At 54.9% G+C, this 15,307-nt stretch overlaps 3 protein-coding genes across 5 annotated transcripts in view; 2 read left to right on the top strand and 1 right to left on the bottom strand.

Annotated features, from left to right (window-relative positions):
• The first annotated feature begins 2 nt into the window (after window positions 1–2).
• DVL2 (dishevelled segment polarity protein 2) lies at window positions 3–15,251 on the top strand. Its single transcript, XM_003416883.3, has 17 exons — window positions 3–387; window positions 3,259–3,328; window positions 3,631–3,776; window positions 3,904–4,013; window positions 4,137–4,272; window positions 4,773–4,863; window positions 5,013–5,082; window positions 5,187–5,326; window positions 5,426–5,502; window positions 6,334–6,401; window positions 6,589–6,717; window positions 6,807–6,938; window positions 7,050–7,229; window positions 7,634–7,852; window positions 7,971–9,680; window positions 9,785–10,006; window positions 10,241–15,251. The coding sequence occupies exons 1-15, from the start codon at window positions 194–196 to the stop codon at window positions 8,417–8,419; spliced, it is 2,211 nt and encodes a 736-aa protein (XP_003416931.1). The 5' UTR covers window positions 3–193; the 3' UTR covers window positions 8,420–9,680; window positions 9,785–10,006; window positions 10,241–15,251.
• ACADVL (acyl-CoA dehydrogenase very long chain) lies at window positions 9,050–14,442 on the bottom strand. 3 transcript variants are annotated; one of them, XM_003416881.4, is made up of 20 exons: window positions 14,327–14,442; window positions 14,176–14,251; window positions 13,849–13,914; window positions 13,685–13,757; window positions 13,530–13,594; window positions 13,306–13,440; window positions 12,730–12,874; window positions 12,360–12,489; window positions 12,138–12,263; window positions 11,544–11,742; window positions 11,114–11,218; window positions 10,607–10,693; window positions 10,459–10,521; window positions 10,257–10,358; window positions 10,073–10,170; window positions 9,912–9,984; window positions 9,757–9,829; window positions 9,601–9,673; window positions 9,436–9,511; window positions 9,050–9,363 (listed from the first exon to the last, which is right to left on the bottom strand). In XM_003416881.4, exons 1-20 carry the CDS (start codon window positions 14,371–14,373, stop codon window positions 9,223–9,225), a joined length of 1,953 nt encoding a protein of 650 aa, XP_003416929.2. In that variant the 5' UTR covers window positions 14,374–14,442; the 3' UTR covers window positions 9,050–9,222. The 3 variants fall into 3 exon arrangements, with proteins under 3 accessions (XP_003416929.2, XP_010594864.2, XP_023412156.2); XM_010596562.3 differs by having other exon boundaries at window positions 13,852–13,914; XM_023556388.2 differs by lacking the exons at window positions 13,530–13,594; window positions 13,685–13,757; window positions 13,849–13,914.
• DLG4 (discs large MAGUK scaffold protein 4) overlaps window positions 14,801–15,307 on the top strand; it is a 25,136-nt gene continuing 24,629 nt past the window's right edge. Inside the window, exon 1 of the mRNA XM_064271688.1 lies at window positions 14,801–14,883. Within this exon, the coding sequence (XP_064127758.1) occupies window positions 14,877–14,883 (7 nt within the window). The 5' untranslated portion in view covers window positions 14,801–14,876. The remainder of the gene's footprint in view (window positions 14,884–15,307) is intronic.

Below are 15,307 nucleotides of genomic sequence, written 5' to 3'. Positions count from 1 at the left end.
CGCCCCCACGGCCCGCCCCCGCCCCGGCTGTCCGCTTGTCTGACCCCGACCGTCTCCATCCCTTGGGCACGTCTGGGGGACTGGTCCGGTTCTGTGCCTGCCCGCGCGTCAGTGTGCGGCTGTGCGCAGGCGCGGCGGGGGTGCTTAGCCCCTTTGGGTGGGCGGCGGAGCACAGGAGCGCGCGGGCGAGACCATGGCGGGCAGCGGCGCGGGGGGCGGTGGTGTCGGGGAGACGAAGGTGATTTACCACTTGGATGAGGAAGAGACTCCCTATCTAGTGAAGATCCCCGTCCCCGCTGAGCGCATCACCCTCGGCGATTTCAAGAGCGTCCTGCAGCGGCCCGCGGGAGCCAAGTACTTTTTCAAGTCTATGGATCAGGATTTCGGGTGAGCGCGAGGCCTAGACTGATGGGGGCTGTGCTGGAGTGGATTAGGCGATATTGAAGGGCCCAGGTCTATTCTGGGGCATATTGGGATTTTTCTGGTCGATAGTGGAGTCGATTGTACTAAGCTGGGGGTAGATTGACTATCCCGGGACCAACGAGATTGTGCTTGACAAGGTTGAGGCACACGGAGCTGTAGGACAGACTGGGCTATCCTAAACTAGATTACAGAAAATTGGACTGTACTGAAATATATTAGGGCGAACTGGTTTATTTGGGGGTATTCTGGACTGTACTGAGCCAAGTGGGTCTGTCCTCTGGTAGTTAAGTATATTCTGAGCAGTTCTGTAGCACCCAGGCTATTTAGGGATATTCTTTTATCTCCTGATGTAGATTGGCCTGCCTTGGGGCAATTTTGGGGATTCTGGTGTGTATTAGGGCACACAGGGTTGTTTTGGACATTCTGTTGTGATTAGGTGCTGTCAAGTTGGTTCTGACTCATAATGACATTGTGTATAACAGAACGAGTTGTTAGTGGGCTCTGTGCTATCCTCACAGTAGTATGTTTGAGCCAGGTGTTGCAGCCACTGTGTCTGTCTGTCTCATCGAGGATCTTCTTTTTCGCTGACTCTCTGCGTTGTAAAGCATGATGTTGTCCAGATATTGGATGTTTTTGTGTATAGTGATACAGACAGTACTGTACTGGGATCTTTTAGGCTGTCCTGAAGTGGAGTAGGCTATTCTGGAGACACTTAAAACAAAAACCAAACCCAGTGCCGTCTAGTCGATTCTGACTCATAGCGACCCTAAAGGACAGATTAGAACTGCCCCATAGAGTTTCCAAGGAGCACCTGGTGGATTTGAACTGCCAACCTTTTGGTTCACAGCCGTAGCACTTAACCACTACGCCACCAGGGTTTCCTGGAGACACTTAGACCATTCCCATTTCTAGTGGGGCAGACGTGGTTGTATTGGTTGTTCTAGTTTCTATTGGGGCAGACATGGTTTTACTGGGTCAGAGTACTGGAGCAGACAGGGTTGTTGGGGGTCTGTACTAATACAGAGAGCTTTATTGAGAATTTCTAGTCTATATTGCTGCAGACAGCTATGTGTGGGCATGTTCTAGGCTGTGCTAGAGCTAACCTGGAGTGATTTGGAACATTTTGGATTATTCTGGGCTAGATTGGGACTATAAATAATGCGAAGTAAATCCTTTTGTGTGTAGAGCTTTTGGGACTGAGCCATCTACTTTCTCAGCCTCAGCTTTTCCGAAGGCAGGTTGGATTAGGCTGGGATAGCCTGGGTGCTACCTAGAGTGAGTGGTTAGCTTTGGGAGAGTGGTCCTGTCTTGGGAGTTATCCTGAGTTTCAATCAAGGTTCTTCAGTTTGTCAGCAGTGTAATTTTGGGCAATTTATTGAACTTTTGTGCCTTGATTTCCTCACCTGTGAGATGGAGTAAAACGTTTATCAAAGGTGTACAGCCCAGGATATTCACCGAGTGGTAGTTATTATTAGAATTGAGGCTGACTAGTCCGTAAACTAGGTTATGGAATAACTCATTTTGGAGTAGGCTCGGTTATGTTGAGACTGGGTTAAGTTGGGAAGGAAGCGACATTATTCTGAGACAGATTGGTAGTGACCGAGCTGTTTTGACATGGACCAGGTCACATTCTGATAGCAAATGGCTTGAGTTGGCATATCTTCAGGCTCACAAAACCATATTAGGTGAAGACAGGATACTCTAATTTTGGTGCGAGGGCATGTGCCTGAGAGAGGAGGAACCAAGAGGAACCAAAGTAGACAGTCTCATGGTTCATATATTCATTTTGCCAAATATCTGCTAGTACGTAATAAATGTTGTGTACAGTGCTGTGTGGTCAGAACATGGTGTTGAACGGAATAGACATTAATGATTTGATGTGGGGGTTGAGAAGAAGGTTAAGCCTAATTCGCCTTAAGGAACCCAAGGGAGAACTAACTCACCAGGCTGGACTTCGGGATTTGTCAGGATGACCTTTCCGTCTTGAGTAGATTGCTTAGGGCAGAGTTTTGTGTTAGGTGAAGCACAGGAGAATCAGAAGATGGGTTCCCTCCTCCTTGAGGCTTTCAGCCTAATGAGGAGGTAACTAGTCTTTGGTTTAATGGGCATTTTCATCTAGGCAAAGACAACATGTTTGGCTAGATCTCTGGAAGTGAGCTAGAGAAAACTGAAGGAAAGCATGAGTGAAGGAGATATAGGTGAGGACCAAAGCCATTTTGGGAAGAAGGTGTATGAAGAGCAGAGATGGAGGCTGGGGGATCTACCAGCAAGGCTCCTTAGGTTAGAAAGATATTTTCAGCTGCTGCGGTAACCATGACGGAGCCTTGGTGGCACAGTGGTTAAGCACTTGGTTGCTTGCTGAAAGATTGGCCATTCAAATCCACCAGCTGCTTTGCGGGAGAAAGATGTGGCAGCCTGCTTCTGTAAAGGTTACAGCCTTGGAAACCTTGTGGGGCAGTTCCACTCTGCCCCACAGGGTCTCTTTGGGTCAGAATTGACTCAGTGGGAATGGGTTTGGTTTGGGGGGTAACCATAGAAGATGGCCTTTACATTTGGGTGGAAAGGTTTAAATCAGACTGAGGGAAGTCTTTGGAGCAGCACTGAGCCCTTGAGGATGAGCTGGGAAGAGAAAGAAAGATTAGAGAAGGGAATTGAATTTGGAGAGTTTTCGGGTAGGAGGGAGCTGTTTCAGTGTAAGAGAAGAGGGCCTGGACAAGAGAGGAAAGCCACTTCGCTTGAGCTGGAGGAAGATAGAGCAATGGCAGAAATTTTGAAATGGGGAGGGAGTGAGAGAGCTAGTCCAGCCTCACTGACCTTTATCTGGTCTCTCGGCAGAGTGGTGAAGGAAGAAATTTCCGACGACAATGCTCGCCTTCCTTGCTTCAACGGAAGGGTGGTGTCCTGGGTAAGGGACCCTGGTTCTGAGGGCCCAGTGCCTTCTGCATTGCCGAGCTCCACCAAGCCTCACTCTGTTTCTGCAGGGCTGCCCCTGCCTGGTTGTGGAAGCCCTGGCTTTGCCTTCCTACTCTTTTGGAGAGCTGGCTGGGGCCCCTCAGCCCACTTCTGGAGCCCCTTCTGTTAGCTGCTGCTTTTTTGGGCTCTTCTCCAGGCTCTCTCAGACCTTGTCCCCTTTTCTAATCCTTTCTCTTCCATCACGTATGCCCCACCTCTGAATAGATCCATTTCGTATTGTTTGCATCTTTCTAGCTAGTGTCATCAGATAACCCCCAACCCGAGATGGCTCCCCCAGCCCATGAGCCTCGCACAGACCTGGTGCCTCCACCTCCACCACTACCCCCTTTGCCACCGGAGAGGACCAGTGGCATTGGGGACTCCAGGCCTCCATCTTTCCAGTGAGTTCCTGGCATTCTTGAGTCCAGGGGAAGAGATGAGGTGGGGATGCTAGCCCCCGAGGAGGGGAATGGAGGATTTGGAGTCCTGCCCCACTGATGGGGGTGGAAACCATCTCTGCCCATCCAGCCCTAACGTCTCCAGCAGCCGTGAAAACCTGGAGCCAGAGACAGAAACAGAGTCAGTCGTGTCTCTGAGGCGGGAGCGGCCTCGTAGGAGAGACAGCAGTGAGCACGGCGGTGAGGGGGCCAGGCTCTGGAGGCTGGGCAGAGCAGGAGCTGGGCAGTGGTGGGGCCAGACCCTGGCCTTGATGGGTGTAAGGAGCATGAGGCATGATTCCTGAGGTTTCTGTTCATACTAAGGTGGGGGCCACAGGCCCAGTGGCCCCTCGAGGCTGGAGCGCCACCTAGCAGGGTATGAGAGTTCTTCCACCCTGATGACCAGTGAGCTGGAGAGCACCAGCCTGGGGGACTCAGATGAGGATGACACCATGAGCAGGTATGACTTCCCAGGGCTCTCCCCAGGGCTCCCAGCCCCCTTTCTTTCCTCCTCCCAGTCAATGTTGTCATTCTTTGTGTTGGCCCCATAACCTCTTTTGCTTGCAAGTGTTCCCCTTCTAGAAGAATAGAACTACCGAGATGAATTTACGTACATATGTGCGTACGTAACAGAGCGATTGATTGATTGGTTTAGCTAAAGGGTTTAGCTCGTGCAGTTGTGCGGGACTGGCAAGCCTGGAGGTCTGGTGACAGACGAAAGACTCATAGGATTGCAGGCTCATGGGATTGTGGGCGGTTGGCAAGTCCAGAATCTGGGGCATGTAATAGGCTGGTGGAAAGAGTGCAGAATGGAGAGAGCAATTTCTGCCAAAATACTTACAGTCTAGAGGCAGACCATAGTCTAAGCAGCTGGACTAGTATTTGGCCAAACCACTGGGCATCAGAGCCTAGCCAAGTTGACATAAAATTAACCATCACACGTTCCCAACCTCCTGTCAGGTTCAGCAGCTCCACGGAGCAGAGCAGTGCCTCCCGCCTCCTCAAGCGCCACCGGCGGCGGAGGAAACAGCGACCGCCCCGCCTGGAGAGGGTGAGGGGGTTCCTGTGGGAGAACTAGGGATTGGAGAAGTTGGGGGCATGGCCTTGGTTTAGGGCTTTTAGGTACAGACAGTGAGTACTCCAGGACTTATCCCTGGGCTGTCGAAGGGAATTCAGCTTCTTCCCTTTTTCTCACCACAGACCTCATCTTTCAGCAGTGTCACTGACTCCACAATGTCTCTTAACATCATCACAGTCACACTCAACATGGGTACGGAGGGAGCCTGGGCTGGGGGGTAGAGAGGACCTGGGCTCCTGGGTTCCTGGGCAGCATGGGGCCAGGGCTTCCTCTCGTCACTTGGACTCTCTCCACAGAGAAGTACAACTTCCTGGGCATCTCCATTGTGGGCCAGAGCAATGAGCGGGGAGACGGTGGCATCTACATCGGCTCCATTATGAAGGGTGGGGCGGTGGCAGCTGATGGGCGCATTGAGCCTGGAGACATGCTTTTACAGGTGTGTTGGGGCAGGGCCACCAGTGCTGACTTGGGCAGGGGCTCTAGGCCCTCCCACTGGCCCTGAGCTGGCCTCTGACCCACTTGGTCTCACTTCCAGGTGAATGACATGAATTTTGAGAACATGAGCAACGATGATGCAGTGCGGGTGCTGAGGGACATCGTACACAAGCCAGGGTGAGCCCCTGGGCTGTGCTCGCTCCTGAGGCTTCTTTGTCTTTGCTCCTTCATCTTTTGTTTTGTAGTTGTAAAACGATTGTGAAACACAATGCTGACCTGTATGACGTAGTGGATAACTATGCGGTGAATACCCACGTAATCACTCCTAGATCACAGAATAGAAGACTGTCCATACCTCAGGAGCTTCCCCAAAGTGTTCCTGCTCTCAGCCCCTCCCTCTGGAGGCAGCCACTCTCCTGGCTTTTTTGTCATCTCTATAACAAAGAAAATCTTTGCTTCACATGATAGTTTTACCACCCATGTATGTATCATTGAACAACAACGTTCAGTTTTGTCTGTCAGTTGAACTTTTTGTGAATGGAGCTGTATACTTTTTCTTCTAACAGTGTGTCCGTGAGAGTTAGCCATTGAGTTACCTGTGTTGTGGAGCATTCCACCCTGCCCTCTGGCCCAGCCATGTGCTTTTTCTTTCTCTCTCTCTTTCTGTCCCCCAATGCATTCTCATCCCAGGCCTCTGCCCTCTTGAGGCTTCTTTCTGCTCCACACCCCGCCCCTCCACCCCACACCTCTTTAGGAGCCCTGGTGGCACAATGGTTAAGCAGTTGGCTGCTAACTTGAAAGGTCAGTGGTCTGAACCCACCAGCGGCTCTGTGGGATAAAAGACGTGGCGATCGGCTTCTGTAAGGATTAAATCCTAGAAGAAACCCTGTGGGGCAGTTCTGCTCTGACGGACAGGGTCCCCATGAGTCAGAGTCAACTCTGTGACACACAGCAGCAATAACAGCGATCCCCCTCACCTTTCCCCAACTAGCCTTTTCTTTCCCACAGCCCCATTGTGCTGACTGTGGCCAAGTGTTGGGATCCCTCTCCGCAAGCCTACTTCACACTCCCCCGAAGTGAGTGGTGCTCAGGGAGGGGCTTGAAGCTGAGAGGACAGGGTAGGGCTGGGAGGCTGGGCTGAGACTCAAGGAAATGGGGGATGGGTAGAAGAGGGTCAAGGCTGAGGTGGGGCAGGCCTGAGGGAGGGACAGGCCTAGCTTCCTGGGACTGGTATGGTCATTTTGGTGGCCTTCTGTGTCCCAGATGAGCCTATCCAGCCGATTGATCCTGCTGCCTGGGTCTCCCACTCTGCTGCGCTGACTGGCACCTTCCCAGCCTATCCAGGCTCCTCATCTATGAGCACCATTACATCTGGTTCGTCTCTGCCTGACGGTGAGCCCCCAGCCCGCCCCTCTCACTTCCACTCCACCGCCCCTGCGAGGGTGGGCCCTACCCCTGATGTCCCTTCTTTTTTGTGGCAGGCTGTGAGGGCCGGGGTCTCTCCATCCATACAGACATGGCGTCTGTGACCAAGGCCATGGCAGCTCCAGAGTCTGGCCTGGAAGTTCGAGACCGCATGTGGCTCAAGATCACCATCCCGAATGCCTTTCTGGGTGCGACTGAGCCCTGGGCAGAGGGTGTGGGATGGGGAGGGCACAGGAAGGGCAAGGGCATGAGTCAGGGAGAAGAGACAACCTGAGGGCTTTTTCCCCCTGGGCGCCCAGGCTCTGACGTGGTTGACTGGCTCTACCATCACGTGGAGGGCTTTCCCGAACGGCGGGAGGCCCGCAAGTATGCTAGTGGGCTGCTCAAGGCAGGCCTCATTCGGCACACCGTCAACAAGATCACCTTCTCTGAACAGTGCTACTATGTCTTTGGAGACCTCAGTGGCGGCTGTGAGAGCTGTGAGTTCCGCGCCGTGCTCCTGGGAGAGGGCCTTGGGCTGTCCTGTGCGGCCTGTTCGGCATCCGACCCAGCCAGGGCCACCTGGCCGGGTGGAGCATCTGGTGTCACTGGCCTAGGAGGCAGTGGAGCTGTAATCGACCAGGGCTGCTGCCGGCAAGCCGGCCCCTTGTCCGCGGGAGGAAGGGAGTCTTTTTTCTAAGTTGCGTGAAAGCCCATAGGCTTGAGGGGCTGGCTTTGCTCCTCCCTGTGGGCAGTGGTGGGGGAATTTCCTGTCAGAGGTCCTCAGATCTCCTATGTTAACCCCCGTCATACATGGTTCTGAGGAAGGGTACCCAGTTGCTCATTAGTCTTGGGGTCCTGGCCTCTTGAAGTAGTGACTTTAGTGTCTTCTCTAATTTTTCAGATCTAGTCAACCTGTCTTTGAATGACAACGATGGCTCCAGCGGGGCTTCGGACCAGGACACCTTGGCTCCTCTGCCTGGGGCCACCCCCTGGCCCTTGTTGCCTACTTTCTCCTACCAGTACCCAGCACCCCACCCATACAGCCCCCAGCCCCCACCCTACCATGAGCTGTCCTCCTACACCTATGGTGGGGGCAGTGCCAGCAGCCAGCACAGTGAGGGTAAGTCACCCCTGGAGATGGTATAGTCAGGGTCTAAGGGGGAGGAAAGGGTGGAGCAGGGTGGGGAGGTCCAGGGACCCTGGCTAGGGCTCAGCTGCCCAGCCCTCTCTCCTCACAGGAAGCCGGAGCAGTGGGTCAACACGAAGCGATGGTGGGGCAGGGCGCACGGGGAGGCCTGAGGAGCGGGCCCCCGAGTCCAAATCTGGCAGCGGCAGTGAGTCTGAGCCCTCCAGCCGGGGGGGCAGTCTTCGACGGGGCGGGGAACCTGGCCCAGCTGGTGATGGGGGTCCTCCCCCATCCAGGGGCTCGTCAGGGGGTCCCCCCAATCTTCGAGCCCACCCAGGGCTCCATCCCTATGGACCACCCCCAGGCATGGCCCTCCCCTATAACCCCATGATGGTGGTCATGATGCCCCCACCCCCACCCCCTGTCCCCCCAGCAGTGCAGCCCCCGGGGGCCCCTCCCATCAGAGACCTGGGCTCTGTGCCCCCTGAGCTGACAGCCAGCCGCCAAAGCTTCCATATGGCCATGGGCAACCCCAGTGAGTTCTTTGTGGATGTGATGTAGACCCCACAGTGGGGCCTCCAGTTCTGGATTGGTGCTTCTGCTCTGTGATTGGTGTCCTGTCAATCACGTGCTCACAATGCCTCCTGAGGCCCAGGCTCAGCCTGCTGGCTGCCCCCTTCCTGCCGTGAGGCTGTTGCCACTGTGACTTACCAGCAGTGCCTGGTTCCTCCCTCTTTCCTTGGGGGTGTACAAGGGACCTTTGGTTATTTCTAGCTTTATTTTTTTTTTATAAGCTTTTTTGAGGATTAAAAATAGACTTTCTTAGACTTTTCAGAATATTTTTTATAGACATTTTTTATATGAAGTATCCCTGTCCCCTGGGCCCCTCTTCTAACCCTGAAATGTGACCTCCTCATCCATTCACCCAGTCAGCTCTGCTCTGTGTGGGGCGGTGGGTAGTCAGTGGTACCCTGGGAGGAGGAAGGAGGCTGGTCACCCCAGACAGCAGTCAAAGGAAGCTGGGGTATTTGGTACTTGGGGGCCATGTAGCTGCCTTTGTTACTCTTTATTTATTTTAGTCACTTGTATAAAACACCGAATAAAACAATAGAGGCAAACTCCCTACCGCCTCTGGCTCCTTTCTTTGGGAGGGAGACAGGTAGCCAGGGGAAGGAATATGGTAGTAAAGTGTAACTTGTCAGAAACTTTATTATTTGTGAGGCAGTTAGTGCTCCCTCTGAGAGGAGGCATAGTTCTGGGGACAGGAGGCCCCCTTCAAGGCAGGACCAGGGCCCAGCTGGAGGAGGCTTGGGCTTTGGCTTGAAAGAAGGCACATAAGTGGGCCAGGCCCTGGGTGGGAGCACTCAGAAGCCAAGGGGGTTCCTGGTGGCCACCCCACCCTGCTCCACCAAGGCCTGGGAGATGCTTCTGAAGTTGCGGAAGAGCTCCTGCTGCTGGGGGTCCGACTGCAGGGCGGCCATGGTCTTCTGGATCCGGGCTGCGGCCTGTGGTGGGGAGGGGGGTGGTCAGGGTGTGCTTTGAGTCCCTCACCTGCACTAGGTACCCCCGAGTCTCACCTCAATACACCAGCTGTCACAGAGCATTTTCTCATGTTGGGCTGTGGGGTGGCTCTCACTCAGAGCTCTTGAGGCCCTGGTGGGAAGTAGAAGGCAAAAAAAAAGTCTGTGTAGTGAGCCTGGCCCAGGACCCTCCTGCGGCTCAGGCTCCATGCTGCTCCTCACCTGGACAGAACCACCATCATGGCATAGAGGTCAATGGCACCATCTGCTAGGCGCTGCAGCAGAAACTGCTCATCTGTCAGGTAGATGGGATGGGGCAGGGCATGTTAGCTGAGGGGGAGGGCAGAGGGGGTAGGGGCCGGGGTAGAGCTCACTCACTGACAATCCCTGTCTTATGTTTTATCAGCTTGGCCTCCACAACCGTGGCAAACTGCTCCAGGGCCTCCACTGCCTGAAGAGATTGGGAGAGTGCACAGGCTTGGAGGGGCCTCCCATCACCCTTGACTCAGGCATCCCCTCACCTGACTGCTTACCAGCTTGCCGCTCCGACTCAACTCTGGGTGGATGACTCCACTGAGACTCAGGCCACTGCCCAGCCCTGCCCGCCTGAGGAGGGAGAGGATGACTGGTTAGTTGCCATCAGCCACCCTGCCCTCCATTGGCCCTGGCCTGGGCTCCCCCACCCCCAACCTACCGTCTCAGCTGTTTGCCTGCCTCTCCTAGCAGGAGGCCGGCATTCCCAAAAGGATTCTTCAGAGCATTGCCAAGCCCAGAGAGTTCTTTTCCTTTGTCCTGTGGGAGAGGAGGGTCCATCTAACAGTCGAGACTCACTGTCTTTCTTATCTCCTCCTCCTCCTCCCAGTTCCGCTACCGCTTACCATACAGCCCTGCAGAGCCACAAACAGCCTGAGAATATCATTCGTCCCCTCAAAGATCCGGAAGATTCGAAGATCGCGCAACACGCGTTCTACCCCGGCCTCCTACCGTCAGGAAAGACTGATTATAAGGCCCTGCTGAGATGGGTCTTACTCCTCTGGCTGGCTTAACTGAGGGTACCCCATGCAGAAGACCCTCCTGTACCTTCATGAAGCCCATGCCCCCCATGACTTGGATGCACTCATCTGCCACCGCCCAGGCTGCCTCCTAGGAACAAAAAACAAGACAAGATTGGTTTGTGAGCCAAGCTCCTAATCTGGATGCTCCCTCCCAGCATGCCCTGGGACCTCACCGAGCCAAAGATTTTGCTGATGGCGGCCTCTATCTGGAAGTCCTTGGATCCCTGGTCCATGTTGGCACTCACCATGTAAGCCATGGACTGAGGTTGCATGGTCAGGACATAGGAAGGAAAAGCGAAAAGGGCTGCAACAGACCCAACTTGACCTCCTAAGTCTCCAAGACCAACTCTGACCTAGCACCGCAAGGCCCGTGCATTCACTCTGTAACGCTATGTTATGCAAGTCTAAATATTTGGTCCCCTGAGTCAGTTCATCAGGGCTCAGGCATTTGACTTCCTGCAAGAGATCAGGAAGCGTTGGGGTGGGGGTAGCGTTAACTTCTGGGAAGCACCTCGGCAGAATAGCGCGCCTCATGTGCAGAAGCTGAACTGACTATGCCTCTCCGCATCCCCTAGGGCATTGGTGTGAAGCTGGAGACCCACTGCCCCAGGTGCTGCTGGGGGTTGTAGTCTGACCCAGCGGAGAGAAAGGCTCCAGGGAGGAGGGTGAAGGGCTCTCACCTCAGTCACATAATGCAGAATTGCCATGCGGGCCAGCTTCTCCTGAATCATCCCAAAGTTGTGAATTTTCTCCCCAAACTGAGTACGGTTAGTAGCATGATCCACCTGGAAAAGGGCACGTGGGTTACACGGTAGTTCTGCAGTTTCCCAGCAGAGGGGCTGGAGGGAGGGGCTTTGGCCACAGCCAAGGTCAGTCCCCACTGGATGAAAGCCTAAGCTAATAGTTCAGGAGCTGTTTGTGGGGAGGGTTTTGTGGTGGAGGGAGTGCCTGCAAGGGAGTCAGAGGGGACTGTGACTCAGAGTCAGGCTAGCTATAGGGTCGCTATGAGTTAGAATTAACTTGACAGCAACAGGATGGTTGTTGGATGGGGTCCCTATAAGTTGGAGTCGATGGCAACAGTAACAGGAGGGACTCAGGCAGGGTGCTCACCACCTTAGCAATGATGCCCTTCATGGTGCCTGCAAGGGCTGCAGCCATGCCAAACCTTCCATTGTTGAGAATGTGCATGGCGACCTTGAAGCCGCCTCCCACCTCACCCAGCACGTTCTCCGATGGCACCCGCACCGCATCAAAGTACACCTCTGCTGTGTTCGAGGCTTTGATGCCCATCTTCTTCTCAGGGGGCCCACTGCGACAGGGCAGAGTAGAGAAGCAGAGTTGTGTTCAACAAGTTGCCACCAGAGGAGGAAACTGCCCCTTCATGCCTTATGAACCAAGGAGGAACTACAAATCCCAGACTATGAGAGGATACAGGCCACAGTTCCTACGATGCCCAGAGGGCTATAAAGGCTGAGCTATAGAGGCCTGGCTATGTCTTGCTAGTGGGTTGGGCCCACTATTTGCTAGGAGTCCAAGCTTTAAATCGGTTTCATACATATTAGTCCCAACGGGAACATGCTGTCTGCTTTGGCTTTTGTATCCCCCCGCCCCGCCCCGCCCCTGCCAGGGTGACATGTAGCAACCATCTGCCCTGGTGCCCAGTACTGCCCCCTCCTTGGCCCTGCCTCTTCCTCCAACACTCACTGGGTAACACCCCCAAAGCTCTTCTCCACCACAAAAGCTGTGATCTTCTCTTTCGTGGTGCCCGTGGATGCATCTTTAACCGGTGTTTTGGCAAAGACTGTGAAGATTTCTGCCAGGCCCCCATTACTGTAGAAGAATGAGGGGGCAGTCAGGAGGACTGAGAACAGTGGGGCCTAGAATCGGGGAGAGGTGGAGAAAAGGAAGAAATGAGAGGAAAATTGCCTGATCCAAATCTTGCTTCCGTTGAGGGTATAATAACTTCCACAGGGGCTGGGTACAGCTGAGCTTCGGATGGAGGCTGCATCGGACCCACTGGAGGGCTCCGTTAGACAGAAAGCGGCCATAGTCTCCCCTGTGAAGGGGAGAGAGCACCTTTACCATGGATCCTGATGGGCATCAAAGTCCCCCAACAGCCTGCACCCCTTAACACCTCCAGGAACATTTAGTTCCTTTGCATTTCCCCACCAGCACAGTGAGGCCGCCTGAGACGCTCCCAACCAACATGGCCAGGTGTCTGGTGATCTAAGTGCCAACCAGCCAAATCTGTGCCAAGCCCAGGACACCCCACTCCTTGTCTGTAGGACGGTCTCACCAGATGCCAGTTTGGGGAGGTATTTTTCTTTCTGGGCCTTCGTGCCAAAGAGCAGGATGCCTTTGAAACCGATGCTCTGATGAGCCCCGAGGGTGATGCCCACGCCAAGGTCATGCGTGCCCACGATCTCCACCAAGCGGGCATACTGGAGGGAAGCAGGCGGTTGGGCTGTAACTGCCCGAAGACCTCCCCTTGGCAGGAGAGTAGAATGGAGCAGGGCCTGGCCTAGGTCATCCCCACAGTGTGGAAAGAGGGAAGTGGAACCATGGAAAGGGCACAGCAGAGGATATATCTGACCCAGGTATTGGTGGGTGGGCGGCTTCCTACCACTGTCAAGTGGTTGGTCTCCAGCTTAGAGATTCGTTAGGACTTGGGACCCGGGGTGAGGTCCATGGCCCTAGGGAACTGGATGTAATTTGTTTTTGGGGGGTGCCTATACAGTGGGGACAGTCAACATCCCACAGGCCCTAGACAGTTGCTTGGCAGAGACCTGGGGCCCAGAAAAGTGATGAATGCCCTGAAGCTGCCAAGCTGAAGTGGAATGGCATCCCGGGGAATGACAAGGGTACCCCTCACCTGGGTGTTGCAGAGGCCCACGCCACCCAGCTCACTGGGCACTTGCAGACCAAAGGCCCCCAGCTCCTTGAGGCCCTTCAAGGTGGTCTCCTCTACCCGCTCCAAAGCTTCATTCTTGGCAGGATCGTTCACCTCCTGGGAAGACACAAGACCCCACATCCAAGGTCTTTTTATGCCCTACTAGAGACCCAGGCCTCCACTCTCCAACCCCGATCATTCCTCACCTCGAAGAAACGGGACACGGGCCCCACCAGCTCTTTGAGAAACTGAGTCTGCTCCTCATTGAGCACTGCAGGGGGGGAAGAAAGCTGGCGGGGTGAGGCTGCAGACAGGGAACGCAGCCCTGCCTCCGCCCGGCTTTGATGACTCCTGCCCTTACCAGATGGGTATGGGAACACTTGATTGGTGGTGAGCTGGCCCTTAAACATCCCTGCAGCAAAGGACTTAGATTCCTGGGCAGGGAGAAGGCAGTTCAGGGAGGTGGCTGGGGAGGGGAAGGGTGTCTGCCCCAGCTCAGTTCCTCCCGACTTAGGGGCCACATACCACCTTGGCCTGGCTTTCCTTGGTGGAGGCATCAGAGGAGAGGGAATCTGACTTGTCCACAGCCGTCTAGAGAAAAATGGTTATCAAGGACGTGGACAGGGACTTCGGTGTGCCAAGGAGAGCACGGGGCCCGCTGGGTGCGGAAAAGGGTAGATCCCGCGACCTTTCCCCTAGTTTCATGTACAGGGCACCCTGGCCTGGCCTTTCCCCTATTTTCGGTGCCAGACTGGGTGGCAGGTGACTGGCACGAAGAGGGGGACCCCTGCCGGTGGCAGGGAGGTGGGCCCCCACTCCCACACCCCTCGTCCCAATGCCTCCATCGCTTACCTGAGCAGCCCCGCTGACATAAGCTCGCTGGGTCGGACCGGGTCGGGGCTGCCCCAAGAGCGCGCTGGGCCGCGAGCTGTGGGGAGCAGGGGTTCAGTCCCGGTCCAGTCCCCGGGACTGACGTCCCCCGTCCCACCAGATGGACACAGACCTGCCACCCCTGAATCGCAGCAGCTGTCGCCCCACGCTCGAAGCCATCTCAGTCCCCTGCACCTCGGCGCCGCACAGTCCTCAGCTGCCTGGAGCGCCAGCTGACTCCTCGCTTTCGCCCCGCCTCCCAAGGTCCGCCCCACCCCTTGACTTCGTCTCAAAATGCACCGGGAGGCGGACGGGAGGGGTTTCCGGGCCCCAGGGCATGCTGGGGCTGCAGTTCCGCAGCGCCCCCCAGCTCCTGCGGTCTGTTTGACCTGGAGCAGTTCCAAGTATCCCTTGCCTTCCCCAGACTCCTTCTTCCTTTCTGTCTGAGCTAGGGTCTGCTGCTCTACCCTGCCCTGATGAGATAGGGTGGGAGAGAAGAGGGAGGAACTTAGGCGACTGCATCCAGAGAGATGGAAGGTAGACTGAGGCAGGACTTCCAGGAGGAGTTAGAAGGGAGAGATGAGGAAAGAGTTGTGTAAGATGAACGCCAGAAGCAAGGAGGTTGGCTCTTTAAAGGTCTCTTGTGAAATCTGTCTCTTTCCATCAAAACAAAAGGGAAGAAAATGGCAGGTGAGGGACTGAACTGGAGGTGTGAATGTCCCGAACATATATCCTCCTTAGACCTAGAAGGTGTCACTAACTCTTGAAACACCTAAAACTTCACAGTAGAAAGGATCCTCTGGGCTCACTGCTTCCTGTTTAGGGCCGCTGAGACTTTGTAATCATATCTCTGTCTGTCTGCTCTCTGGCCCTTCCAGAGACCATTGCATCCAGGCTAGACCTCTAGGCAGATACATGTGTCCCAGGCCTGAGAGCAACTGTGGAAGTTCTGGAGTCTTCCTTTCTCCCATGCTTCTCCAGCCCTGGGTCAAGAAGTTCCTGATAATTTATAGCCCTCTTCCCACAATTCCCGCTGGGGACAGGCCCAGGAGGGGAAAGAGCTGGGCTCTGCTTCCTTTCCTTTGTGCTGCGGCAGCCTCCTTTTAGGGAAGAC

This window comes from Loxodonta africana, chromosome 18 (assembly GCF_030014295.1).
Source record: "Loxodonta africana isolate mLoxAfr1 chromosome 18, mLoxAfr1.hap2, whole genome shotgun sequence".
NCBI classification, from domain to species: domain Eukaryota; kingdom Metazoa; phylum Chordata; class Mammalia; order Proboscidea; family Elephantidae; genus Loxodonta; species Loxodonta africana.
The sequence above is the reverse complement of the archived record's forward strand: the minus strand, read 5'-3'. Positions and strand labels throughout refer to the sequence as shown.

Excerpts from the sequence above, each read along its gene's own strand:
- DVL2 (XM_003416883.3), top strand. The coding sequence starts at position 194 with ATGGCGGGCAGCGGCGCGGGGGGCGGTGGTGTCGGGGAGACGAAGGTG. Across the intron at positions 4,014-4,136 it reads AGACAGCAGTGAGCACGGCG|GTGGGGGCCACAGGCCCAGT; the intron begins GTGAGGGGGCCA and ends GTTCATACTAAG. Across the intron at positions 4,864-5,012 it reads GACCGCCCCGCCTGGAGAGG|ACCTCATCTTTCAGCAGTGT; the intron begins GTGAGGGGGTTC and ends TTCTCACCACAG.
- ACADVL (XM_003416881.4), bottom strand. The coding sequence starts at position 14,373 with ATGGCTTCGAGCGTGGGGCGACAGCTGCTGCGATTCAGGGGTGGCAG. Across the intron at positions 9,674-9,756 it reads ACATAAGACAGGGATTGTCA|ATGAGCAGTTTCTGCTGCAG; the intron begins GTGAGTGAGCTC and ends TCTACCTGACAG. Across the intron at positions 9,512-9,600 it reads ATGATGGTGGTTCTGTCCAG|GGCCTCAAGAGCTCTGAGTG; the intron begins GTGAGGAGCAGC and ends ACTTCCCACCAG.